Source organism: Microplitis demolitor, chromosome 8 (genome assembly GCF_026212275.2).
Source record: "Microplitis demolitor isolate Queensland-Clemson2020A chromosome 8, iyMicDemo2.1a, whole genome shotgun sequence".
Lineage (NCBI taxonomy): Eukaryota > Metazoa > Arthropoda > Insecta > Hymenoptera > Braconidae > Microplitis > Microplitis demolitor.
The window spans coordinates 15,438,416-15,465,447 of NC_068552.1; the positions used below are offsets into that span (position 1 = coordinate 15,438,416).

The following is a 27,032-nucleotide window of genomic DNA, read 5'->3' on the forward strand; positions in this document are numbered from 1 at the left end:
CACACTTGCCTTTGTGACATCTATGAGATATCAGTTTTTAAGCTACTTTTTGACTCGTCAATAAGGCATCAATATGTTGACAAAACGATCAAAAAGTAGCCGAAAAACTGATATCTTATAGATGTCACATAGGCAAGTGTGTTATCTGGGGCACTCATATGATAATTAATAATGTAAAAAATAAATAAATAAATAAACGTCTTCTTAACAACATTGTAAATTTTATTTATAAAATTTTCCTATATTTCAACAATAATATACATTTTTAATTTATATTCATTTATCCTTTCATCAAAATATTATATATATATATAATTTACGTATTGACAATTTACGTTATTTAAATTTTTTTAATATACAGAATACTGTAAAAATAAATTCACTAATTCGCACAATTTTGAATTAAAAAATAAAGTTTTCATGATTTACTTATAAATATCAATCAAGTGTTTGAATATAAACTTAAAGTCGTTGTAAGAAATAATAAAAATATTTTAAATTGGAAGAAGCAATCATTGATTTTAATGAAATTGATCCCTATTAAAATGATTTAAGTAGATGTCAAGTCTTTCGTACCACGTGTAAATTCATCATTCGTTTAATTAAATCTTTGTCTGTATTAAAAACAATTTAAAAAAATTATCTAAAACCCCGGCCATTAATTTTACTAATAAAAACTATGATCCTGAAGCTAGCAGACAATTGATAATTTTCGGATGTTTTTCATTAAATTAATTAAGAAAAAAATGAGAAAATATGCACATGTAAAAAATTTCAAAAACTACATGTGCAATTTTTTCAAATATTTTTGTTTTTATAATTTATCATTTAAAAAAAAATCCAAAAACTATTAGACGTCGGCTAATTTCAGTATCACGAAGAACTACAATTCAATAATTAAAATAAAAAATTATCTATATCTTGTAAAATAAAAATGCTATTTAATGAGCACTTAGTGCCGTACATGGCGAGTAAGTTTGAAATATGTTACCGTATTTAATTAAAGTAAATATCGTTACTGCGCCGACCAGTGACCCAACTTGGGTAGCGACTCCAGTGTAATAAAGTCCACGTCCCGGATCACGACGGAACAATGTCGTGATTCCCATTTTGACAAAACCTAGCAAACCTTTAAGTACAATCCACAAAACTACGACTAATAATTCACCAGCCCAGGTGCCTTGAAGTGGCGGAGTTGGTGATTCAACAGCCAAGTACATAACAAAACTAGATATTACTAAAATAACAGCTGTAAGTATTGTAAAAAGTCTTTCGGACTTTGGAGGATTCCAAATAAACCCAAGACACATCGACAGTGGACTTGCCATCGACGAAAGTGTCACTGTTAAATGATAAGCGACATTGCCGTAGGGTAAACACGCATATGATTGAATACTCGGCAACGTACTGTGATCTAAGAAACAAATAATTCCCATAATTGTTAACAAATATATGTACATTTGCTTAGACATGCTCCACCCTGCAGTTGTCTTGTAACTTGGCGGCGCAGTTGTCTCCGTTGGCAGTGTCTCCATACAACCTGGTGGCTTAACTCGCTCACCACGTGCTGAAGGTAATTTATTTAAACCGACAAATGATATAAAACTTAACAATAATATCGTTCCGAGAATAACAAAAAATATCTCCGTCGAAAATCGTGGCTCGGGATGAATTTCTTTCAACTTCACTTCAGTGTCACCAGGCTGGGTGACATTTCTGCATTCTGAATTACCACCTACTCCTTGTATCAGTGCTATTGTGCTCGGTAAAAAACCACTAAGACCCTCGCCAACTAAATAAGATACTAAATATATTTCACGATAGTTTCGCATATATGGGATAAATAATACAGAGCTTGTACATCCTACAACTGCTGTCAGATACATTAAGCCAAGTAACGCTGTCGAATGATCGGTATCAAATATCGTTGACGTGAACTTGTATGTCAGTGACATTGCATAGATTGCTACAGTTGCTGTACCGAGTAGACCATAAATTATGTAGTGATCTCGAGACCATGGTGAATATCTGAAGAAAATAAAAGTTCATGTAATTATGCTGCTCAGTATAATTGATAAACAAGTAGATATTTATATGAGTGTAAATGTGGCTGATAACTGGCAGTTTTCAAAATTTTCGAGTAAATAAATTAAATGCAAGTAGAATAAAAATTTACAAATGCGTACTTAGATAATTTGAATACCAGTATGCCCAATTTTTTAAATTTTTTTATTTTAAATTTATAAACTGTCTTATATCTGTTACATTACACTCATAATATTTATTGATATGATCCTAAAGTTAGCAGACAATTAACAATCTTCGGATTTTTGTTTCAATAAATAAATTATAAAAAAATAGAAAATAAAAATATGCACTTGTTAGAAATTTTTAAAACTACAGATGTAATTTTTTCAAATATTTTTTTTTTATAATTTATCGGTTAAAAAAAAATCCAAAAATTATTAAACCTCGGCTGACTTTTGAACTTAACAGATGTCTAATAATTTTTGAATTTTTTTTTAAGCAAAAATTGTGAAAAAAAAAAAATACTTAAAAAAATTGCACATGTAGTTTTTGAAATTTCCTATATGTGCATATTTTTATTTTTTACTTTTTCACAAATGATTTGTTGAAAAATAAATTCGAAAATTGTTGATTGTCTTGTAACTTCAAAATCATGGCTGATTTTATAGATAATTACTTACTTGGCATATAAAGTGTAGAGTATCGGTCCCAAATTAGCTATTTGCACCAACATTACCATGTAAGTTGGCAGCTCCCATTTTTCAGGAGCTGATTGAACAAAAAGAGGCAATTGCACATAAATACCATTTACTCCGATCCATGCTCCAATACCGAACATGACAGCCAGTCCATCGACTATCAATTTTCTATTACTTAATTTATGCGATAAATTAGTCATGATTCAAATAAATTATCTACAATTAGAGTTATATCACAAGAGCTTGCCGATGTAAGTACAGTTCTTCAGAGCTCGTCAGTTTCTAATATCATCAGACGTTATCTTTCACAGCCTTACGTTTATAATTAAATGATATAAATTAAGTTAATGATTTTTTATTGTAGTACTAATCCACTTTGTACACAATTATATCCACGTACCTCATGATTGGAATGTTTCGTTGATGATAATTATTTTTTAAAAATTACTTTTATTATTTACAATTATTCTCTTAAATAATCATCTGCTTCGTGTTACATCAGATTTTTAAAGGTTGGGTCTTCTAAATTGTGTCAAATGTCAATCAATAGATATAGATATAGACATGTATATATATATATTTTTTTTTTAATACTATTGACTTTGGTTATTAATTATCACTTATTGTTAGTAATTTTTGCTGTTTATTGACAAATTTTATTTTTTTTGAGCAATTTTTTTATAATTTAATTACTTTTTTTAAAAATCTGAACTCACACAGCCAACAGTTGGTACTAAAGTGATTCTCATGGACTTTCTTACTGCATATGTATATATTACATATGTATGTATGTGTATAGAAAAAGCGGGTTATTTAAAATCAGCTACGTATATAAATGTCGACATCCATAAAAATGTATGTAAGATATAAATGAAATATCTTTACTACTGTACGCACGCGCATAATTACAAAAAATGAGTTGGCTACTTTTAATCACTTAGTACTTAAATCATTCAAAACAATAGAGATAAATGTTATCTATTATAAATAAAAATTTTAATATTTTAGTTAAAAAATTAAATTTTAAGAATGTATACTAGACATGAGTCTGAAGTTAGCCAACGTCTAATAATTTTTTCATATTTTTTAAACGATAAGTTATGAAAAAAAAAAAAAATATTTCAAAAAATTTCACCCATAGTTTTTTAAATTTGCAACATGTGCATATTTTTAGTTATCTTTTTTTTTTTTTTTAATTTAATTGTCGAGAAAAATAATTTAAAAATTGCTAATTGTCTGCTAACTTCAATGATAGTGAAGTAAGCAGACGTTTAATAATTTTTTGATTTTTTAAAAGACGATAAATTATAAAAATAAATATTTAAAAAAATTGCACTTCTAGTCTTTTTAATTTTCTACATGTGCATTTATTCAGTTTCTTATTTTATTCAAATTTAATTGTTCAAAGTAAAATCATAAAATTTTTAATTGTCTGCTAACTTTCAGATCATTTTAAAAATTATATACTGGACACTAAGTAAGAATTAGATGAACGACCCCCGCATAAGAAAAATGATAACAATTAACGGAAGACGTGGCTTTGGAAAAAATAAAAGGTCTTTCGTTATTAATATACATACAGTGTCATCCTTCTCAATCCTTTCCCGCCCTTCTGCTTTCTTGGTTTAGCTCTAGAAAAAAAATTACCCTGAGATTTTGCGAGGTTTTTTTTGATAGATGGCACCATAAGAAATGAAAACGATCATATTGTGTGGAGTTATTTCTAACAAGAGTGAATCTCGCAAGTTCTTGTGGTAAAAAAAAATTGGATTAGAGATTTTCAGGATAGTAGGATGAAACAGGATAGTTATTTAAATGGTAAATAATAAAACTCATTTTTTGAATATAGCAAGAATTTTATAAAAGACGAGGCAGACTCACAGATGGTTTAATAGTTAATTATATGTTATGTATATATATATGAATGAGTGTTTTAAAAATTATTTTTTAAGTATTTTTATGTGTCATGTATAAATTATTTACGCTGGAAGTCGCATGTGGAAACGAGAATTACAAGTAATGTGTGATTATTTTAATTATATTTTATAATTATTTTCATCATAGAGCCGGAAAAAATAATATAGCTTACGTTTTTTTATTTATCATTTTTTAAATTTTGATTTCTGGTCGTTTAGATAAATTTTTATGTTTACTCTCATCAATCCTCTTTCAAATAAATTTAATTACAATTAATATATATTATTTAAGGTATAATTTATAAATTTATCTCTCATACCAAATAAATACATGTATATCTAGTTACTTATACGTTTAATTTCATATGTAACTAAATATTTAAAGTAAGTTTCTTTCAGTTTTACTGAGAATGCTAATTGATTATTTATCATTATTCATTATTTTATCTTTCAAATTTTTATCAATTCATTAAATTTACATTCAATACATTAGTATAGAGTAGTGTTTTTTCTTTGTTTTTTAGTTTCTTTGTTCAAAGAAATGTAAAATATATATTCAGTCGTGTTCATTATATTGATAATTTATTTAAAAAATTATTGTTTCGTAAGTGGAAAAGAGATCTGATGAAATTTAAAAGATTTAAAAATTGAATAGAAAAATTCGTGACTTACAATAAAATAGTAGATAATTGGAATGTATATATATATATATATACATATATGTATGTAATTATTGACTATCGTCATTCGTTTATAATTTAAAAGTAAATAAATAAAATATCTCAATTATTTTTTGTATTGTGTAAATAATCAATAAATAAAATTCGTAATTGTGAGAATTAGGCTAAAAAAATAGTAATAATTATAATTATAATCAGTAATTAAATATAAACATATATCTAACAGTTATTATTTCTATTTTATAATATATATATATTTATAACCCACAATATTATTTTTTAAATAGAATTTAATAATTAAATACTTTAATAATGTGTTTACTCTTCACTTCCTCTTTAAGATTATCGACTTCGTTTAAAACTCTCTCTCTTTCTCTATAATAATTTCCTTGTAATTTATACTAACGATAAATATATCCATATTTTTAAAGTATATATGAATATATTTCTTTAGTGCTCTTGAGAAAATGAATTTAAAAATTTAGTGATGAAATTAAAATTACGTATACCCTGTTATAAATGAGTAGATATTAAAGACATATCCCATCATAATATAATCATTTATTTTTAATATAATATAATATAATATATATTCATTTATATATAATAATAGTAGTAAGTAATAATATTTATTTGTTTCATTTCATTTATTAAATTGACAATCCCAACGCGTTTGGCCAGTGTTTTTTAAAATAACATGAACTTTGCGCTGATATTTTCAAGTAAAATATAATACCGTCAATCATATACCATTTTGTTTTTTATATTCATTACAAAAAATATGTTTTCAATTTTCTTTATTTTTATTTATTTATTTATTTACTATGTATTCATTTTGTTACGCAGAGTAACAGCAAATATGTATTGATAATCGGACGTAAAAAGCGTGAATAAATGAACGCCAGCATTGAATTCCTGTCGATCGATAATTAGAATAAAAAAAAAATTAAATAAATAACGATGAAAAAAAAAAATATTTATCTCTCTCACTCATTTCCTCTTGTATCATAATTCAAATAATAAAAAATTTTATTTTTTATTTTTAATAAATTCCAATTGTCTGTAAAAATAATATAAAAGCTGCAACAAGTTTTACAGAACGTTATTTAATTTTTAAATTATTTTGTAATAACTAAAAAAAAAAAAAATAATAATAATAATATTAATAATAATAGAGTGAAATTCTAGAAATAATAATTTCATAACAAATTATTTATAAATAAAACAAAGCGTGACTTGCTTTCATTTGTGTCTGCGCCTTGCAGATAAAATATCTCTAACAATAGATAATGAAGTTTGAAGTATATTAATAATGATAATGATGAATGAAAAATGTAAAAGAGAAAGAAAGTGAGAGAGTAATGTATATGTCATTATATAGTATCCTTCATACTTAATCAGTTTTCATATTGAAGTGAAGGCAGGAAACTTGGAAAGCTCACTGGGTAATGAGCACAAGTCCTCGTTATGGAATAAATTTAAGTTTTATGTATACAGAAATATATATATATATGTATATGCATATAATTAATAGCAAAGCGCATTGGCTCCGTTATAAACTAACGATGATATTATACATCTATTCATTGTTATCACTATTATTATCATTATCATTATCATTATTATTATTATCAATATTATTATTATTATATAAGAGTATTCAAAGTGACTGGATTATAAATTATTTTTTTATAAGATATTGTATCGAAGCTTTGTACTGCTACAAGATATATATGAGGGCCCGGGCTCATATATTTTTTTTTCTATTTAATTATGTATCGTTATTTTCATTAAAATAGAAACAGTGCTCTCTGCATTATTACAGCTCTTGTGACTAATTACTATAATGCAAAAAGGACTAAAGAATATGTGCGATTGTCTTAATGCAAAAAAAAAAATACTGGCCAACATTAATTTTATTTCATACCGATCTTTTGCCGGTATATACATGCAGATAATTTTTGAGTAAAAATTACCCACGAAATTTGGTACTGTAAGGACATATAGCCAGTAACTAAATTTACTATGTTGTTAATAGAAATTGCAGTTAATTTACATGCTATCGAGTAGTAAATTTTACAATGCGCATGAGAAAAATTTATATATTTACCACATGTTCTCAGAGTATCATACTTTTTGGGTAATTTTTACTAAAAATTTCTCTGCGTATAATTAAAACAAAGTTACATTTTATTAAATCGAGTATGCTACTTTTAAAATATTTAAATTTAAATTTAAAAATTTATATTAGTATTGTGCATTAATATAGTAAAAGAGATTTTCTAGTTTTAATAAATAATGAGAGTTTAAAATGAATTTATAGTCGCTCATGATACGGATTATAATAATTTTTTTGTACGTTTGTGGAGTTTATGTACTTTGTGTGGAGAAGCTTTGTAAATATCGACATATGAGAGATTAGTTTACAACATGTACACACGTATATATTTATATATACATATATATTTGTAGCAGACTCGTGAAAATTGTTCAAGCAGGGAGTGCGCAATATGTGCATACGCTTGATATATTTTTTATTTTAAAGTTAATTAATTATTTTTTCTTTATTTGTATCCACTAAAGATCGATATATTCATATCATATATTGTATAGTCTATAATATGTATAAGTATATTAATATATAATTATTAATTGATAATTGTAGGTACAGATTTGTATCATTATTATTTTTATTATTTATTTGTTAATGCATAACGATTTTTCGTGTTTACGTAGAGAGCTTGCGTCGACTGTACTAGTGCTGTTCAGTTGGTGATGACAAAACGATAGATCCTCAAGCTCTCGGAACTTTAGGATTAATTGGATTATTAATTAATTGCATGCTCCTGGCGTCACGTATACACAAGTCTACGTAATCACGAAGACACCGCGACCGCAATAAAGATTATTCATTAGTAGATATGTACAAAGTATACAGACTCTCTGCTAAATTACCACATAAGAGTTTTTGGATACTTATGACGCTGCTTATGATCGTGTTTACACACTAGTTATTAAATTATTCTAAAAATTATTTGCTACCATAATTTAAATGCATAGTAATTATTTTAAGTGTTTAAAAGAAATATTAATGAATTTAATAAACGATTTCATGCTGACGATTAAATAAATTGGCATCTAATTGATGAAAATCTTTTATTCGATATAAATACGTCGATTAAAACAATTATGAGAACGAAAAGATGCAAATAAACTTCCTGTTAATTTCGGTCACGTATGGGAAAAGTAAATTGATGGTGAAAATAAAAAGTTTGATGAATTTGTTGTTTACTGAGAGAATTTTTTTTTACACGAAAATAACTGTTTGTCAAGTTGTTGACGCAAAACGTAAATTTACAGCTGTCAAAAATTGACAGTAAATTATAACATCATATGGTGAGTGTCTGAGTGTCTGATTGATCTACTGCCAGCGATTAAAATTTGAATTTAATCTACTCCGAGTTATCGATGGCGTTGAAAAAAATTTTAATAAAAACCTGCAAATGCTCAATCAACCAAAAATAAAATTGTTTATAATTTTATACTGAATTGGTAGCGTTTGTATCCACTCTACACACCTTTACTGTAAATTCCTCTTTTAAATTTCTTAATTATTATTATTTAATTACGATTGTTATTCATTACATACCTATAGTAAGAATGAATTCTAATTATAATTGTCAATCGATCATAAGATATAATTTAAACGACCGTTTATACGTAGATAAGTGAAAAAAGTCTTTTGTTATATATATTTTTATATCAGAAGAAAAATATATAAATTAAATTTATTTTTTTGTTGTCGAGAGAAATTGACAAGTAGATAGAAGTGTAATCGGAATGTCAATCTTACTATTATAGTTATTATTATTATTATTATTATTATTATTGTTATCAATGAATTTTTTTGACCTCATTAGAGTGACTACTATTTGAAAAGGAAAAAAAAAAATTGTTTTCCAACATTCCGATTGACGACAATCAACTTGTCTATTCAATTCTCAAAGCATGTCACTCCTACGTGCGGCCATTTTGGCTGCCCTGGAGGCCAAAGCCCCGAGAGAGCACACAAGCCCAGCAAGAGTTTCCCACAGAGTTGGCCGACGTCTCTTTTGATTAGCAGCCTGACCACGCCAGTATGAATCCGTAAATCCTGGAAAGTTTCGTGAGTATCCCCTACAGTTGTAGCTGTTGTTATTGTTATTACTGTTATTATTAATATTATGATTATTGTTATTACTACAGCTATTGTTAATATTGTCTACAGGTTCAGCGTAGCTGGATCGTGATCGTGGCTGCTGCTTGACAACACCACGTCCTTGTCGTGGATCCCTCTGTAGACGCGACGGACTGTATCCGTTGTCACGACAACGGGATCTTGAGTCCGAGTCACGTCGCATCTGTTGCTGAATTTGGACATTACTCAACCGACGGTCCATTAAATTAACAAGATTCTGGTGCAATCTCTGGTCGTTTTCCTGTATAACTGGCAGCTGATGAGCACTGCGTCTTGCTGGGCTGAAATGCTCGCCGGATCGATTGACTTCCGGTAGCACTTGTCAGGCGTATTCGGTGTCCGTTGAGGCGGATCTTTCCAAAGCACCGGCGTGCGGTGAATGTTGGCTGGTAGGCGGTGGAACTCCTTGAACCGCTTGTTGCTGTTGTGCTTGAGCGTAAGCGAGACTCTTCTGGTAGCTAAACAATTGACGTTCGAGACTGTAATTCTCGGCTTGAAGCGCAGCTATTTCACGTCTCATCTGTTGGTTATGTACACGGCAGACATCGTCGTATTTGTGGTAAGTAGCTTGGAATAGTAGATGACTTTCATTCCACTCGAGCCTGACCCTCAGTTGACCCTTGTCCGATAGGAAGGGACAGTGGTCGTCGTTAACTTCATTGACACCGAGACTTGTTTCCATTATGATACCTTCGTCAGCTGGCTCTTGAGGATAGTATCGACTAAATGGAGCTCCGGGTAATAAAATCGTCTCGATGTCCGGTTCATCGCCTCGTATCAAATACGCGGACCAACTGATGTACCTCAAATGATTACGCGGCACGTTATGTATGTCTTTGTAGACCAAATGAAATCTAACAGTGTCTGAGTGTAAGTCAGCGCGCACTGTCCAAGCCTGCTTGTCACGGTCATAACAAGGCGCTGCGGGTAACATTGTTGGTCCGAGTGCTTGAACCGCGACCTCGGAAAATGTACGTGCCTCAATCATTTCCAAAGATACACGCAGTGTACCCTTGTGAGCGATATCCGACCAACGGACACGAGTATGCCAACCGTAACCTCTACCCTCTGCATCTGACAGATCATCAATTTGACCTGACTCAATTCTTCTCTCACCCTCTCCCAGCACCAGGCTGTATCGCACACGGCAGCGATGGTCGAAACCCGTCAGCCGTATTAGATAGACACTCAATTTACCTTCAGAACGTGGCTCGTCTTCCTTGTTGCCTTGCGGATAAATTGCCAAGTTCCAATCGAATCCACCGAATGTAAAATAACTTGTCTCTAATTTATTTGACTTAGAGTGTCCTGCTGTAAACATTCCAGTGGGAAGTCGTACTTCTGCTGAAAATACCGTCCTAACGTTTGCCATCGATAGTTCCAGCTGAAACTCTCCATTTGGGTCGGCAAAGTTTCTGCTGTACAAATCTGATACGGGTATGTAATTTCTGTTCCCTTGAGCCGGTGCATCATAGGTAAACTTAACTCGTTTGCCAGAGAAACCCTCGTTGACGGAAAAATGCTCTCGATTTAGCAGCGTAAATGTGAAGTCAACGTAAACACGAAGACCTGGAGCTGCTCCACGCCAAACTAAATATACTCCCAATACCTGTTGATTAAAATATTTATTTTTTATTAATAAAAATAATAATAAAAATAATAAATAATTGTAGTAAATTAAACCGCAAAGCGTTAAAGTAACTTTAAATAGATTTAAATAAAGTAATGATATAAAAACTATTGATTAATATGTGTAACCTAAGTCTTTCGTGCTCATTAACTCATTGACAGAAATTACCATAAATTTGAATAGATTATATAGCTGACGGTTTAACTCAGCTAATTTATTAACAGGCACTTAAGACCAAATTAAGATATAATCTTAAAAAAATAAATATTATTTTTATCACCATTTAAAAATAGCATAAAATCATATAAGCTACTTGCAAGTATTTTAATTAAAAATTAATTACTGATGTTAAATAAATAATGTCATTACTACGGTGATTGTTGTGAAACAGCGGTACTAAAAGTTAAAAGCTTTCTCCCTATCTTACGTCTCTTGTTTTGTGATTGGCCTGATGCCATCTAAAGGTTTTATTTGAAACAATAATCAAATAAGTAGACGGAACAGAAAGAGGGTTGAAAAGGCAAAGGGTAGATTTTAACTTTTGTCATGGTGGGTTTTAAATAACCAAGTAACATCATTAAATTATTTTATTTAAAAACTAAAGTTAACAATTACGGACTTATAAAATTTATTTCATTAAAAAATAACAAAAAAAAAAAATAATGATTCCAGAGATAAGTTCTTGTAAGAAGCTTATGGTTTTATGTTATTTCCAAATAAAAAAAAATATTTATGGTTTTTTTTATGCTGCGTCAAGAAAAGCTTGGATTACATATTAATTAATAAATAATAATTTCCAAGTAAAAAAATATAATAAGCTTAAGTAATATTAAACCTTGTCTCCGCGTGAAAAAGCAACTGCCCATCTTTGAAATCCACAAACAAGTTCTTTGCTGGTGACGTCTCTCTCAGGATCCCGTACAACGCTTCGGGTTACCACAAAAGAGAAGACCCGCGTGCCACCGCGATCTGGTAGCTGCGCGAATCTGTACAACAGAGCCATCACCGCATCACGAGATTAAACTTCCAACTAAGTTTCCCTATTTCTTTTCCCGGAGCTTATTTTTTATCAACCACTTTGTCTAGTTTCTTCAGCTGTCACGTGCACCTGGAAAAGTAAATTTAACTTTAATTAAAAATTATTGATTATATCTAAATATTAATAAATATATGTACTCTGTAAAAAATTAGGAATGAATTCGGAGTAAATATGGACTTTATTTATGTCAATTCGAATTTACTCCGTCACTCGGAGTTCCGGATTTTGAAAAAAGTTACTCCGCACACAAGAGATTAGAGATTTTTTATGAACCTATAGTTAACAGACAATTAACAATTGTTGGACTTTTTTTTATCAACAATCAATTATAAAAAAAAAAAAAACTAAAAATATGCACATGTAGAAAATTAAAAAAACTACAACTGCAATTTTTTTAAATATTTTTTTTTTTTTATAAAATCGTTTTGAAATGAAAATCAAAAAGTTATTAGACGTCAGCTAATTTCAATATCATGATTTTTTTGGCGGAGTGGAGAATTTATATGAATTTCGGAGAATTTCACTCCAAGAGGATAAAATATATAAAAAATTATCCACTCCGGATTTAATCCGCGTTCATTCCGCAAATTTTTCGCAGTGTATTAAACAGAATGTGTTTTTGTGTTAATACTATTAAGTAATCGTTTATTAATTAATTTGTAATAGTAATATAGAAATGTATCAACGATATATAACAACTGACTAATGAAATTGCTCACGTCAACAACAATATATGTTTATCAACTTGTCTGACAGTTTTACAACCAATATACATGCTATCTTCACTGCAATAATTCAGCATGTAGGTTAATATTGATTTTATAAGATAGAAAAAAAATAAAGAAAAATAAAAATGTGAAAAATATAAAAAAAAGAAACGTCTAAATCACAAAGTAATTTATCAGGTAATTGGATAGCGGCTGATAGTGGTAGTTATATTTTTTTTACTCGTTATTATTATTTTTTTTTCAATTTCAACAGGGTTAAAACTCAGTTATTGCTTATACAAGTAGCTATTGATTTATTTGTTTTGTTATTTTTTTTTTTTTATATACTGACTGTATAAAATCTTCAAAGGTGTCACAAAATATTACATTTGCTATTCACCATCCGACGCGTTTGCTGATACTCCAGCATCATTTCAACTATCGATTTTATTGTAACGAAATCCAATCATGTTTCAACACAAAGACTCGGAAGCTTCGAAGCTACTTTGTGAGATGCATCGTGAGTGGGGTTTGAGGTTCAATAAGACCCAGCAGTATGAAGCAGCAGTAGCTGCGTTTGAGAGATCACGAGAAGAGGCCGGCGATGATGATCCAAGAACCCTTTTGGGCTTAGCCGAGGCATTAGTTAACTTGATGAGGTACTCTCAGGCAGATATTATCTCGGAAAAATGCTTACAGATGGGTATAATATTTTTTATAGTATTAAATTATGTGCGAGCTTTTTTATAAGTTTATCTTTGTTCATAATCATTTTTAAATGGGTAAAAATTACCACACTGTAAAAAAGTTTCGTGTGAAAATTACACCAAATATTGCTTTAAAAATTTGTACACTATCAATGTGTCATTTATGAAAATTTTGTATATTTAAATCTTCAAACTACTATTCAATACCTAAATAAAATTAATACACGAAAAATGGAGATAAAAAACGTACGAATTTTTATTATGCTGTCGACCGAACTTAAGGCAGGAAGTAGAGTCGTCACAAAATTATCCTGCAATATAATTATTGTGAGGATAATATTTTTTGTGGTGTAGCATAATAATTTTTTGGCAACTAAACTTCCTGTTTCAAGTTTAAAAATCTGTTTAATATTATTTTTTGCTCATTAATCAAAATTATAACGAGTAACATGGAATGGTGTAAAAAAGTAGATTACACGGATGTACACCACTCCGGTATTTTACTCTACGCGACCGTGTAAAGTTCTCGGTGGCCATTTTCACACTCAAATTTTTTACAGTGCACAACTTTTAAAATTCATAGTCAACTTGTGTAATAATTTAAATGATTACTGAAGCACCGAAGAATTATCTCGCCAAGTGGATGAGGATAGAAACATTGTACAGGATTGGAGAATTTTCAAAAAGTTTGATACTAGCTTATCAGGCAGGACACTCGTGTCGCTATCCATTCGAGGATGCAATTCATCGTGCTAATGAGACTGTCGAGGATTGCCTGGGTTATAATACGCTGAAGGATATTTTGGTGGCTTTACTTCCTTGGATGAAGAAGTTGGAGAAGCGGCGCAACGACCTGATATCTAAGTTGTCGGAACTCAAGGATGAGTTTGAGGGTACTTATGTCTTTAAATTTAACATCTTGATTCAAAGTTTTATTACTCAGTACTTTGGTATCTGCCTTATTTATAACTTACGAAATACTCCATGATAAAATTTTATTACTTAACATTTAATTTATATTTTTTAAGGTATAGATCAAGATCATTCACGATTTCCAGCTAATGATCCAGTTTACCAACGCGAGTATCGTAATAAAAAATTCAATGACATGTTAACACGCAGGTATCTTGAGCCACTGGCAGTTGATAAGTTTTTCGTTGAGAATTTATTTAAAAATCCGGGATTTAAAACGGCGAATAAAGAGGCGAGCCAGAGGTTACTTACTCTGGCACAAGAGCTCGTGACAGGATCAAATAAAGTAATCGAGGTTAATCGTCTTCGAAAGCCACTTTACGTCTATTACTTTAGAAACAGGATTATACCATCTTCTTTGAAACGCGCAAATCTAAAAGATAAACAACTGCGTAAAGATAATATTGTTATCGAGGCTAATTCACTGCTGATGAGGCTTCACAAAGCACGCGTTCAACGTGACTATAAAAGTTTTTTTATGTATATATATTTAATAATATATATGATAATTTAAATATTATAGATTAAAGTTCAAGTAAATGAATGAAAATATTAAAGATATTTAAATAAATAATTTTTAGGTACGTTGATAGAGTTAAAAATAAATTTGATTCGTATAAAGAATCCATGTTTCCGATGAAAAAAAAATGTTTGGATGAGTTATACAGAATAATATCACGAGCATACATTGATGCAAGAGACGTGACAAGTATTAAAGATGAGAATGAAAAGATAAGATACTTAAAACATCATCTTGGTTTGCGCGAAAGCACGTTCCCAACGGACAGCGATCTCGGCTGGGTACCATACAGTCTTCAAAGCCGGAAAAAAGCCCCAGAAGTGTTCAGAAAACGTCTGGCCATGGCATCTGAGCCACTGGAGCTTGCGTGGTTGTTTCATGAATTTGCTAAGCTTCATGTTGACATGCGACTTCTTGATGCCGGTCGTTATTACGCGAAAAGGTCACGAGACATGGGCTTGCAAGCGCAAGACGACAGATGGGTATTAAATGCTAATCACTTGCTCATGAAAATTGAAATTCATTCGAGGAATAAAAATGAAGCTCGCGATGCTGCACTCCTGGCTTATTGGTGTGCGAAAAAAATAGGCCTGGATTATTTAGTGGACTTTTACAGGCGGTTGGTTGCATTCATCGAAGGTGCTGATGTTGATAAGTTTTTTGGTGTCGATGGTATTGCGATGAGAGAACGTTTGATGGTTAAATTAATGCCGGGAAAATTTAAACGAGATATGGATCTGTTATTGCAACGAATTAATTTTATACCGGCTAAACGTAGATTGTCTGTAATGCCTGGATGTAAGCCCAGGGATCATAATTTCAAAATGCCCTGCAGGAGACATTCGATATTGCAGCAACGCCAGCAACAATATGGTGAAAGCTTTTCCTGTAATCGAAACCGAGAAATGGAAATGAGACACGATTCACTGCGACAGTCTGCTCCTTCACGTCATATTCTTGGTTGGATGGACTTTGAAGATTATCTGTAGTAATTTTATCTTCATGTTTTTTTTTTTATTCATCCAATGTATCTAATTTTCATAGATAAAAATATATAAATATAAATTCAAATAATATTGAGGAAAAATATATAAATAACTCCCAGTGTAATAATAGTCATATCAGGGAAAATATATATGTACAAATATCTAATAAAAAATATAAATAATATGTGTAGCTTGCTGGAATAAAAAATATGTAAATGATACCGCAAAAATAAATATCTGATAAAATATGAAGGAAAGCTATAAATTATGTTGGAAAATATTTTTAATAAATAACATGAGTAAATAAACGTATTTAATTTTTTTTTTCCAGCCCAAATTGCACATGATTAATGATCGCTGTAATTAAGTTAAACGAAAATGGAAGTGAGATAAAAATGTCAACTGTACTAACGACTGTACTTTCATTTTTTTTTTTTTAAACTATTTTACTCACGGAATTTGTACGTGTGATGTAGTAGATGTGGAAATAAAAAATAAATGTTAAGAGAAAAAAATAAATTGTGTTGGTCTACTGGGTGCAAGTACTCCATACTTTTCTGTAAAATGTATTGGTCGTTTTGTTGGGGCAATACCGTATCCGATAGCAAAGTGTGATTATATATCGGTATACCTATGGAGATATATTTTGTATAAAGGAGGTTGAAATAAAACCAAGTTATCTTGAAAGCCTGTAGCTTCGATTAGGAAATCTCGTTATAGTCTGTGACGCTCGCTTTCGTTCCTTTTACTGGGACAGTTTCATCGGCTGTCAGATGTTACCGATCATGTATTTTAAGAGCATTTTCAGACAGACCCCCACTTTTTAAGGCCATGCTCAGACAGTGCCCCCGACTTTTTAAAAAATTTCGATGGCTTTCAACTGTCATAACCATATTAAAATTATATTAATTAATTAAAAAAAAATTAAAACCTTAATTAAAAAAGGGAGCACGCAGGCAGAATTTCGCTATGATATAGATTAAAAAAAAAATTACTAACAGTTGAGATCAATTGGAAGTTGAACAAAATTTGTAAAATAAATTTCAGTAAAATCTTCATGTCAATTTCATAATTCGAACTTTCAAATTTTATAGGCTAAAATTAATTCAACAAATTTCGTTTAACTCCTGATTGATATCAATTGGAAGTCATTTTTTTTAAATTCTATACCTCGGTGAAATTACGACTACGTTCTCCTTTTTTCAATTAAAGTTTTAATTTTTTTTTAATTAATAAAATTTTCATACGGTGATGACAGTTGAAAGCCAATGAAATTTTTTAAAAAGTGGGGGGTACTATCTGAGAATGCTCTTAAAAATATGCAATGATTTTCAACTATCATAACCATATTCAAATTTTATTAATTAATTAAAAGGTTAATTGAAAAAAAAGGTAATTTCGCCGAGATATAGAATTTTTTAAAAAATTACTTGCAGCTGTTACCCATCAAGAGGTTGAGAAAATTTGAAAATTCAAATTATAAAATTGACATGAAGCTTTACTGAAATTTTTTTTCCAAATTTCATTTAACTCCTAATTGACATCAATTGTAAGTAATTTTTTTAAAAATTCTATATTTCAGCGGAAGTGCACGTTGCCCTTTTTTCAATTAATGTATTAATTTTTTTAAAATTAATTAATAAAATTTTGATACGCTTATGACAGTTGAAAGTCATTGAAAATTTTAAAAAAGAGGGGCACTGTATAAGAATGTCCTTAAGTGTCAAAAAAAATATTATACTCAAAAATAAACAAAACACAAAATTTAAATGTCATGTTAATTGCAAAAAATTGATCAGTTATTAATTAAATTAGCTTAGTGATAGATTGAGTATTATAACTGGCATTATAGCTATGTCTTACGATTCGACAATGGAATTGGAGAAACTAGCGAAGTTAGAGGAACGTGTAAAGCTGAAATCAAAAGGACGTCAATTAGCGAAAGCTTTGCATGAACAGGCAGATCTACTATACAACAAGTAAATTAATACAATTAAATCTAATACAATTGAATTTAATTTCATTTCATAGAATGCTATAGTATTGCGATGAAATATAATTTTGCAATCTACTTAAGACTTAATCTAAATCCTGTTGATGAGAAAATTTAATCTCTACTTTGTATGTATTATTGTGTCTATCATAGAGAGGATTACGAAGCAGCTTTGGTCCTGTATTACCGTGCGGCTAGTGAGAATCCTCGAGACACCAGCCATCATATTGCCGCCCGTAGAACGTCAAGAGCCATAAGCTTAGCAACTTCTGCTGCCGCCGCTGGAGATTCTGCTGGCCCTCGATCGCGAAAAATTACACGCCCGGTGATAAAAAATAATTCGGTCCTGCCATCAACTTTATGCGCATCTGATACTGCTAAGAAGGCCAAAGAAATTCTTAAGGGGTCGGTGGATCCATTTATTGATGTCAGCAATATTCTTAAGTGAGTATATGCTTGTTTTATATGGATTTAAAAATACAACGGTTATGTTTTATGTTTTTTTATGGTGGTAAGAAAAAGCTTTTAAATAAATCCTTCGTTCAGGTGCTTGGATTCACGAGGAAACTTTTTTGGTGATTGTGTAAAGAATGTAGGGAAAGTTAAGTCGAAAAATAGTCTGAGAAAATTGGCGAGGTCTAAAGTGCTGCTGAGACAGCAGCAAAACCAACAAGTGAATGAGCCGGTGAATCCAGGTTTTAGATTTTCTGATATCAAAAGGTCTTTCGCTGCCGGCGATTGGGATAAAACTATTGAGATAGCAAGAAATTTATTGCAGCATAAACAAATATCAAATAATAATAATAATTGTGTTGCAAATATTCATCGATATGCTGCATTGGCTTACGTATCAAAAGGGAGACATGACCATGCGGTTGTCGAAGTCTCGAAAATGATACAGGCCGCTAAGCAATCAAATGATGTGAAGCTTTTATCACGATCACTGGCGGTGGTTGGTAAAGTCCATTTGACCTTTGGGTATGTTCACGCAACTGCTAAAGCTTGGGAAAGACTGTCGAGAGATATTACAGAAGCTATACTTAAGGCTTGGTTGCTTCACGAAATTGGCAGATGTTATTTCGAGATGTCTCACTTTACAAAAGCACTGGAGTTTGCTAGAAAATGTGTTTCATATTCTGAACAAGCACAATCAGCCAAGTGGAAATGTTATGGTAAAATTCTTGCTGGTCAAGCTTTTATTGAACTTGGTCAATTGATTCAGGGTCTTGAATCGTTAAAATTAGCTGCCGAAATTCTGGATACTGAAATAAATGACAACGATTTATTAAATTACGTCCTAAATTTAATAAAAACTATATATTATTTTATGAGAAAAAAATATCATCAAGCAAATTTTAGTGGAAATAAAAATTTTATTAAGCCATTCGACGGTACAGAAAAAAATGCTGAGGTTTTAATTAAAATAAATGACCACGCAAATCAGCAGAATGTTGACAGAGAAAATTTCGACAAAAATTCCGAGTTTTGTTTCACAGATAAATGGAAGATGTTTTTAACTAGAAGTAAAAGTTCAATAATGACAAAATCTGGTTCTGTAGATTTTCACTCGTCTAATGTCATAAGAAATAACGATTCAACGAAAAAACAAGTTCTTTTATCTCGATACGACCTAGAAAAAGAAGAAGAAGAAGAAGAAAAAGAAATAGATACTCAGCCAATATTATCAGATAAAATGTCACTAGGACTTACAAAAGTTGAATCTTACAAACTATCGTGTCCTATAAAAAAAAATGAAAATAAAAACTTTAAACTTGAGTCTCCTGAGTGTTTCGAAATGACCGAAGATCAGTCTGACGAGTCTATCTTAACAAATAGAACTTATGATATAACTTGTTAATCAACTTATCTACTCTATTGCTGTCCAATATCATTGAACAATTTAAAGTAACTAACTTTTAAGTCAATACAATAGTCGTCCATCATCTTCATTATAACTTCAAAAATTTTTTGTACGAACAATAATTAATACTCATGACAAATTTGTATCCAGTGAAAATTTTCGATTATCATGGACTTGGATATTCAAGGCAACTGTTACCATGTTATTGACGGCGACACTGTCCTTTATTGTCTAGCATTCTGACAACACTGTATCTTGCACGTGATACCTACATGTACCACAATGATATTTGAACTGTCCAAGTTTCCAAGAGTAAATTTCATGCACGCATGCACACAATGAACAAACCCGCATTTCGTGCACATATCGAATGATGTGAATAGCTGACGTGATTTCGCTCAGATTGTCCCGGGCTACCTGTTGAGTTGTTGATATTCTAAGGCTTCTACTGACATACTTGATACATTTTATTATGTATATATATACATGAATTCCACTAGGCTGTTAAACGGAGACCCTAATCCAGGATTAAAATTATACAGAGTTAATTTAAAATTTACCGAGTTACATTCTCACTTGAGATGTTACTTATTATACTTATTTTCCTCAGGCTTATGAGTGATATGAATTTCATGTATTCTGTAAATATACTTTAATGAAACGATTGTATATTTTTATATGCAATGATTAAAATTCTAGGTCATGAATAAAAAAGTATTCATTACCGTCAAACGACGTCCTATTCATACGAGGCTTAAAACAAAAATGTTTTTGTCAAAAGAATTTTTAAGTACGTCAGTTTTTTTTATTTTTTCTTTTAATCTGTAAAAAAGGTAAGCCAAGCGGGGATATTTTAAGTTTAGCAAAAATTATACTTAAAGTTTTTTTTTTCGTTAACGGAATTTTAAATTCAAGTTAATAAAAAAGAATTTAATTAACCTGCATAAGTAAAAAGTTTAGTAGTATGTAAAACAGTAGCAGTTTAGAAATTGTGAAGAAAAAATTGTCTAATTTTTTTTTTTAGGACAGTGAATATATTATAAATATATTTTTTCTTTTGAATTTCAAATAGTCGGAATGGTGATTACTCACTACACTGTAAAAAATTGGGAATGCATTTTTTACATATGTGTCTTGCTGCAGATACTTGTGATTAGATTTAAATTGTAAGCCTAGTGCAAGCCTTGCACAAGAAATTCGTACCAGATTACCACTCAATTCTGGAGGAAGACAATGTTTGAAAATAGTTGCTTATGACTTGCTCAAGATCTGCTCAAGGCTCAAAATTGACCTTGAACCTTGAGCAGATTTTGAGCAAGCCATGCGTAATATCTACTGTAAGTTATACTGGTGCAAGAAATACGTCAGACACTTTTCATCGTGCCGAGTTCAAGATATCTTTACTACTCTTGCGTACAATACCACGAGCAAAACATACACAAATCTTGACATGAGTTTCTTGATACACGATCTTGCGAAAGACACATACGTAAAAAAGACACTAGCAGCTAGGGGTCTTGCTCAAGGTATTTACTCCAGAATCTTGCTCAAACACGAGTTACTAGGGTACGAGTTTTATTTCCGAATTCACTCCATCAATCGAAGCCCCGGAGTTTAAATAGAAAAATCACTCTGTATACGAAGTAAATAAGGAGTTTGTTTATTCAGTGAAGTGATGTGGGTTCACTTCGATTCGGAGCTTTATTATTAAAATGAACTCTTTTTAGGAGTTAATTTCACTCCGAGGGGATTAAATAAATAAACAGTCTCCCGCTTTGTATTTATTCCGAATTTACTTCGCTAATTTTTTACTGTGTCTCTTTTTAGTGATTAATTCATTTGAAAATTATATTGAAAATACTGTGTATTTTATTTACTAGTGATCAGTAAGTCACTAATTCAAATAGTGGTCTACTTTTCACAGGTAATAAGTGCACGTAAAAAATTGTAGTTGGTATAACAGCAGCTGTAGTTGAGGTTACTACAAGTTGGAGTAAAAGAATGCCAATTCTAACTTCTAACTTGGAATAACCTCAACTACACGTGTAGTAATGTCAGTAGTATTCATGTAGTATCCTTTACTACAATGTTGTGGTTAGAAGGAGCACAACATTTTCCGTGTAAATATATTCATTGCAAAATTATCATTTTAACTAATTCGTTTTTACATGTCAAATTGTTAATGTGATTTATTTTCACAGATCGTCGACCAAATATAAGAAATATTTTTCAAGTAAAATTCATTTTTCAGATTCAATAGATTGTTAGTAAGTAACTCAAAGAGAAAAATATTTGTAATATTGAAGAACTTTATTTCCTTTTGGTAAAATCCCTTATAAAAGCTTATTTCTCACAGTCATTGTAGCTACAACTCATATTATATTTAAAATAACACCTCTTTTTATTATACGTTAAATCATACCCCAAAACACAATAAAGCTTTTAATATTCATTATTGCCTATTCAACGTGAGTTTACATAAAAATATTAAAACCACCCTAGCCACTCTACGAAGGAATTCAGCCTATTTAAATTTACATATTCACATTATTTTCTTAACGCCACCATCCGGCTTCACCTTCGCCTTTGCCTGTATATCCGTTCCGAATACTTGAATTTTCACTGGGGAGTAAATTTAATAGGTAAATATTTAATTCACTAGCAGTATAATAAATTGTCAGTGAGTAGCTCTGAAATTGATCGTTACTATTCATGGTCTGGTCAATTTACTTACGGATAGTGAGTCCATTAGTTGGTGTTCTGGTCCAAGACTAATCGTCGTATATTTGGATTGCATGGAAATGAAGATAGAGAGAGAAAGAGAGAAGTAGGAGATGAGAACACGAAAATCCGAGAAGTAGAGAAGTAAAACTATCATATGTGTTTTATCAAATGATTCTAAGGTAGTTGCCGGAACCGAAATGATACTTAGTACGGTTCTTGAATATTCTCACTTTAGTTAACTGTTTGATAATCCCCGTGAAGTCAAAGCAGTTATAGTTGTTAAGCCAAGTATATATAAAAAAAGGTATTTATAATTTAATATTGAAAAATGATGATCTTGAAGTCAGCAGACAATTGACAATTTTTGGATTTTTTTTTGTTAACAAATTAATTACGAAAAAAAAAAAAAAAAAAACTAAAAATATGCACATGTAGAAAATTAAAAAAGCTATAAGTGCAATTTTTTGAATTATTTTTTTTTTTATTATTCATCGTTTCTAAAAGAATCCAAACATTACTAAACATCGGCGAACTTCGGTAGCGTGAAAAATGTATATTTTCATAAAATTAAAAATTTAATAAGCTCGATAATTATAAAAAAAAAATAATTTTACAACTTTTAGGTCATTAATATTTAATAGCTTTATTCAACAGTAATTTGAGCCTTTGCGAGTCGTTACAGACTATAGAGGAGTCTTTAGACACGTAGTATCGTTAAATAATTATATGCATAAGAAGAACCGCGGATTTTTTCAAGTCATTAACCACCAGCTCCCTCAAATTTTAATTACCACAATTAAATAAAAAAATAAATATTTTAATTGATAAAATTTTTTATATTTTTTTGTTGTACTTTTTTATTTATTTATTTTTATTTTTGACTCTTCTAACAAATATACACAGTGAGAGTTATTCGAGTGGAGTAAAAAAAAAGTGATAAAAATAGTGTGATCTTGACACATTGATATTTTAGTTGAGAAAAATAAAATATCTATAGTTTCGTGTTATTTGTGGAAGCGATTGTATTTATTATAAGGGTAAGATACGAATATCGTGTAAAAAGGGAATGATTTACTGCAAACGTGAGGACACTTACGTAACATTTTTATCTTACTTTTAAATAATGTCTTATAAATATTTTTTTTTGTAATTCAAAATTTTTTTATTGCGCCTTTGAATTTTAATTGAAATAAAATCTAATAACGTAATTTACTATAATTAATAACTCTTTTAAAACTATAAAAAATTTATTTCCCTCATTTTTTTGAATTGTAACGTAAGCTCTTTTGTAACTAAAAAATTTTTTAATAAGAGCTTCAATATAAAAGCGTTTGCGGGAACAAGTAGCATTTTCACACAAATGTTTGTTCACAAGTATATAGTGTACTTATGTTTGTTATTGAGCTCAGAAAACAAAGTGATCTGTGAGAGTTAAAAAAAAAAATGAAAAAAACGACAAATGATAACCGTAATTTCTTAACTCGCGACATAAAACTGCGGCAAAAGTTTATATATCATTTGTAAGATCTAATAAGAAAAATTTCTTATCATAAAAGTTGTAGAGCAAAAGTTTTTAGGAATTTCCGTCAGCAATTTCAATAGCAAACATGAAAATATATGTGCGTAACTTTGTAGAAAAATAATAATAATAATATAATATATGTTTTCTTCAGCGTTTCGAATGTTTATTTTATTTCACTATTGCATTGCAAAAATAGCGATGCTGTAATTCATGAAAATAGAATTATTGCAGATATGTCAAATTTATGAATATTTCAGTATACAAGAATGCAGGGAAAAGTGTACAAAAGAATATAACAGCAAACAAAAAAATAGAGTGAAGAGAACAGAAAATAAAAATGACGACAAGTGGATGATAAGTATAAAATGCCCGAGTGTAAGTCAAATACAAAATGATCTTACTGATGATTAAATAGCAAGTCAACTGTTGACCTCAATACAATAGTATGGGTGTTGATTGAACCACGCTATGAGCATGAAAACATGTAATGCTTATGATGTCATGACATTTATTACACATTTATGATAAGATTCATCATAATTTGTGTTTTTAAAAAAAATCTTGTTGTTGAGTCTTAATATTAAATCCTGAGGAGTGAATTTCATAAAATATTGCCCGTTTTAAAATTTTTCATATTTGTCATCTTGATCTTGAATTCCATAAATTCTTTAAATATGTAATGCTACTGGAGTCGCGAGGGCTTTAAAATATGAAGTCATATTCAAAATCCTTGGGTGATATATTACACAAGGTATTTTGTACAGTATCAAATAGACATCTGGAATGTGACGCGATCGATCTTTATGCAGTAGCCTGTTTATATTCCAGAGAGCAGAGGTTTCTATACCAGAAACTCGAGAGTTTGGTATGTCATGATCATGAGTTTTCGTTGACATGTCATATTGTAATTTGACAGAACGACAAGACTTACGGTACCGGTAATGTCAACAAACGTTATCGCTACTGTTGGGCGCACCTACTATATATTGTGAGGTGTGCATGTATTAATAATTTTATACTTGTTCTACATATATTGTTTATACATTAGTGTTTGAGAGTACGATATAGAACCTGAACCTTGTTCAGAATAAAATATATAGAATAGTGTTAGAGATACGCATTTATTAACATGCCACATACATGCCATGCACGCAATCAAGAAATTGTATAGGAAAGTCTATTAAATCGATCGGATCTATAGTCTTTATGTGATGTTGATATAGATATAGATATTGTTGGATGTATATAGTTTCAAGGCCTGCTAAAACTTGATAACATATTATTATTATTGTTATTATTATAATGTCAATCGAGCTTTGAGTAAACAATAGATACCTATGCCAAGGCTAAAAACGACAAAGTTATTTAATTTAATGAGTTTTGTTAATAAATTAATCAGCAATGAGATTTTGTGGGAAAGTTAATTTAGAAGTTTGATGGAAAAAAAATTTATTATTTAAAAATGTCATTGTGTCATTTGAAGATTTAATATTTAATTAAATTATTAATTACGGAATAAAATCAACCATTCGATAATTTTTTATTAAGTTCAATTTTTTTAAAATTTTAATTTCAACGATATATGCTGAGAATTTATGATAAATTTGGCTGGAATTTTTAATAACTTTGAGGTAGTAGTTTAAATCTCCAGGGTCATTTTATTATTAAATCCGTGATAATTAACTATTTAAATTATCTGGCGGTGCTGTTGAGAAACGATGAAAATAATGGCCTACATTTTGTTTATCGAGTTAATTAAAATTTATACAACAATACTTGTTACTCAACTTGTTACTTTAGTATGCAGTAGAATTATTATCTTGGATTGCTTACTGTATTAATTTTGTCGTAATTTTAAATAATGTTCAAAGGTGAATTATTAAATATAAATTTTTTTGTAAAGAAAAAAGTTTTTTAAAAATGAATTTAAGATAAATATTAAAATTGTTGTAAAGAATTTTTTATGGCTTTAAGTTTGATTTTTTTTCAATAGCTTATTTTTTTCAGAGTTATGTAAGTCTTGAAAAAAAAAAAAAAAAAAAAAAATGTTTTATTGAAGTCTTTATTTTTAACTTTCCGCTAAGAAAGTCGCAAATTTTCAAATAAAAAGGGAAGTTATTGGTTTCGGCCCGATTTTTGAAAATCGAGTTTTCATCAGATGTCGACGTTTTGAAGAGCTCGACGAGTTCAAAAATTCATAAGTAGTAATTTTTCCGAGCTCAGAGAGCTCGGAAACAGCGGGAAGTTTTCGGGCTGGCCCGCAGGGTCAGGCGGTTTTTAGATTTTTTTTTTTGAGAAAATAACAAAATGCATTTTTAAAGATTTTCAAAAAAATGGAGCTTCACTTTTCCATAATTACCGAATTTCAGTGATATTCAATTTTATTAAAATATTAATTTTTTCCTATCAATTTTTATTTTTATGAGTTATTATTTGTCAACAATATTCTGCTATTATTATTATTATTATTATTATTATTATTATTATTATTATTATTATTATTATTATTATTATTATTATTATTATTATGATTGAAGTATTCAAGTGGGTGTGTTTATTTAGTATATTATAGCTGTAGGGCTAGATTTCTTTTATTTGCCAACGAAATGTAATAATTGAATCAATTGTATTAAAAAAATTTATTCCATTTCATTATTAATATCAAAAATTAAATTACTTATGTACATTTATACAAATAGACGTAACTACCCCATTTCAGTTCAACTTTTTACCCACTCATATGTATCACCACTTTTTTCCATTGTATAACCAGCATAAATCATTGTAAAGATATTGTTAGCATGTAATAATA

General features: G+C 29.9%; 3 protein-coding genes across 4 annotated transcripts in view; 1 reads left to right on the forward strand and 2 right to left on the reverse strand.

The window, feature by feature from the left end:
• Positions 1-266: 266 nt before the first annotated feature.
• LOC103573134 (solute carrier family 52, riboflavin transporter, member 3-B) lies at positions 267-3,557 on the reverse strand. Of its 2 annotated transcripts, XM_008552057.3 has the most exons (3): positions 3,127-3,557; positions 2,709-3,038; positions 267-2,028 (listed from the first exon to the last, which is right to left on the reverse strand). In XM_008552057.3, the coding sequence occupies exons 2-3, from the start codon at positions 2,924-2,926 to the stop codon at positions 942-944; spliced, it is 1,305 nt and encodes a 434-aa protein (XP_008550279.1). In that variant the 5' UTR covers positions 2,927-3,038; positions 3,127-3,557; the 3' UTR covers positions 267-941. The 2 variants fall into 2 exon arrangements, with proteins under 2 accessions (XP_008550279.1, XP_053597096.1); XM_053741121.1 differs by having other exon boundaries at positions 2,709-3,557.
• Positions 3,558-9,881: 6,324 nt separating this feature from the next.
• Positions 9,882-27,032, reverse strand: part of LOC103573133 (uncharacterized) — a 36,904-nt gene continuing 19,753 nt past the window's right edge. The window contains exons 2-3 of the mRNA XM_008552055.3: positions 12,025-12,297; positions 9,882-11,168 (exon numbers count right to left, since the gene is read on the reverse strand). Of these exons, the coding sequence (XP_008550277.3) occupies positions 9,882-11,168; positions 12,025-12,192 (1,455 nt within the window). The 5' untranslated portion in view covers positions 12,193-12,297. The remainder of the gene's footprint in view (positions 11,169-12,024; positions 12,298-27,032) is intronic.
• LOC103573312 (outer dynein arm-docking complex subunit 4) lies at positions 13,404-16,123 on the forward strand. Its single transcript, XM_008552347.1, has 4 exons — positions 13,404-13,638; positions 14,260-14,535; positions 14,671-15,094; positions 15,196-16,123. The coding sequence occupies exons 1-4, from the start codon at positions 13,404-13,406 to the stop codon at positions 16,121-16,123; spliced, it is 1,863 nt and encodes a 620-aa protein (XP_008550569.1).

Bases quoted from the DNA above. Each gene is read 5' to 3' on its own strand.
- LOC103573312 (XM_008552347.1), top strand. From the start codon at position 13,404: ATGTTTCAACACAAAGACTCGGAAGCTTCGAAGCTACTTTGTGAGATG. The intron at 13,639-14,259 runs GTATAATATTTT...TGATTACTGAAG, and splicing joins GGAAAAATGCTTACAGATGG to CACCGAAGAATTATCTCGCC. The intron at 15,095-15,195 runs GTATATATATTT...AATAATTTTTAG, and splicing joins GACTATAAAAGTTTTTTTAT to GTACGTTGATAGAGTTAAAA.
- LOC103573134 (XM_008552057.3), bottom strand. From the start codon at position 2,926: ATGACTAATTTATCGCATAAATTAAGTAATAGAAAATTGATAGTCGAT. The intron at 2,029-2,708 runs GTAAGTAATTAT...TATTTTCTTCAG, and splicing joins CTCTACACTTTATATGCCAA to ATATTCACCATGGTCTCGAG.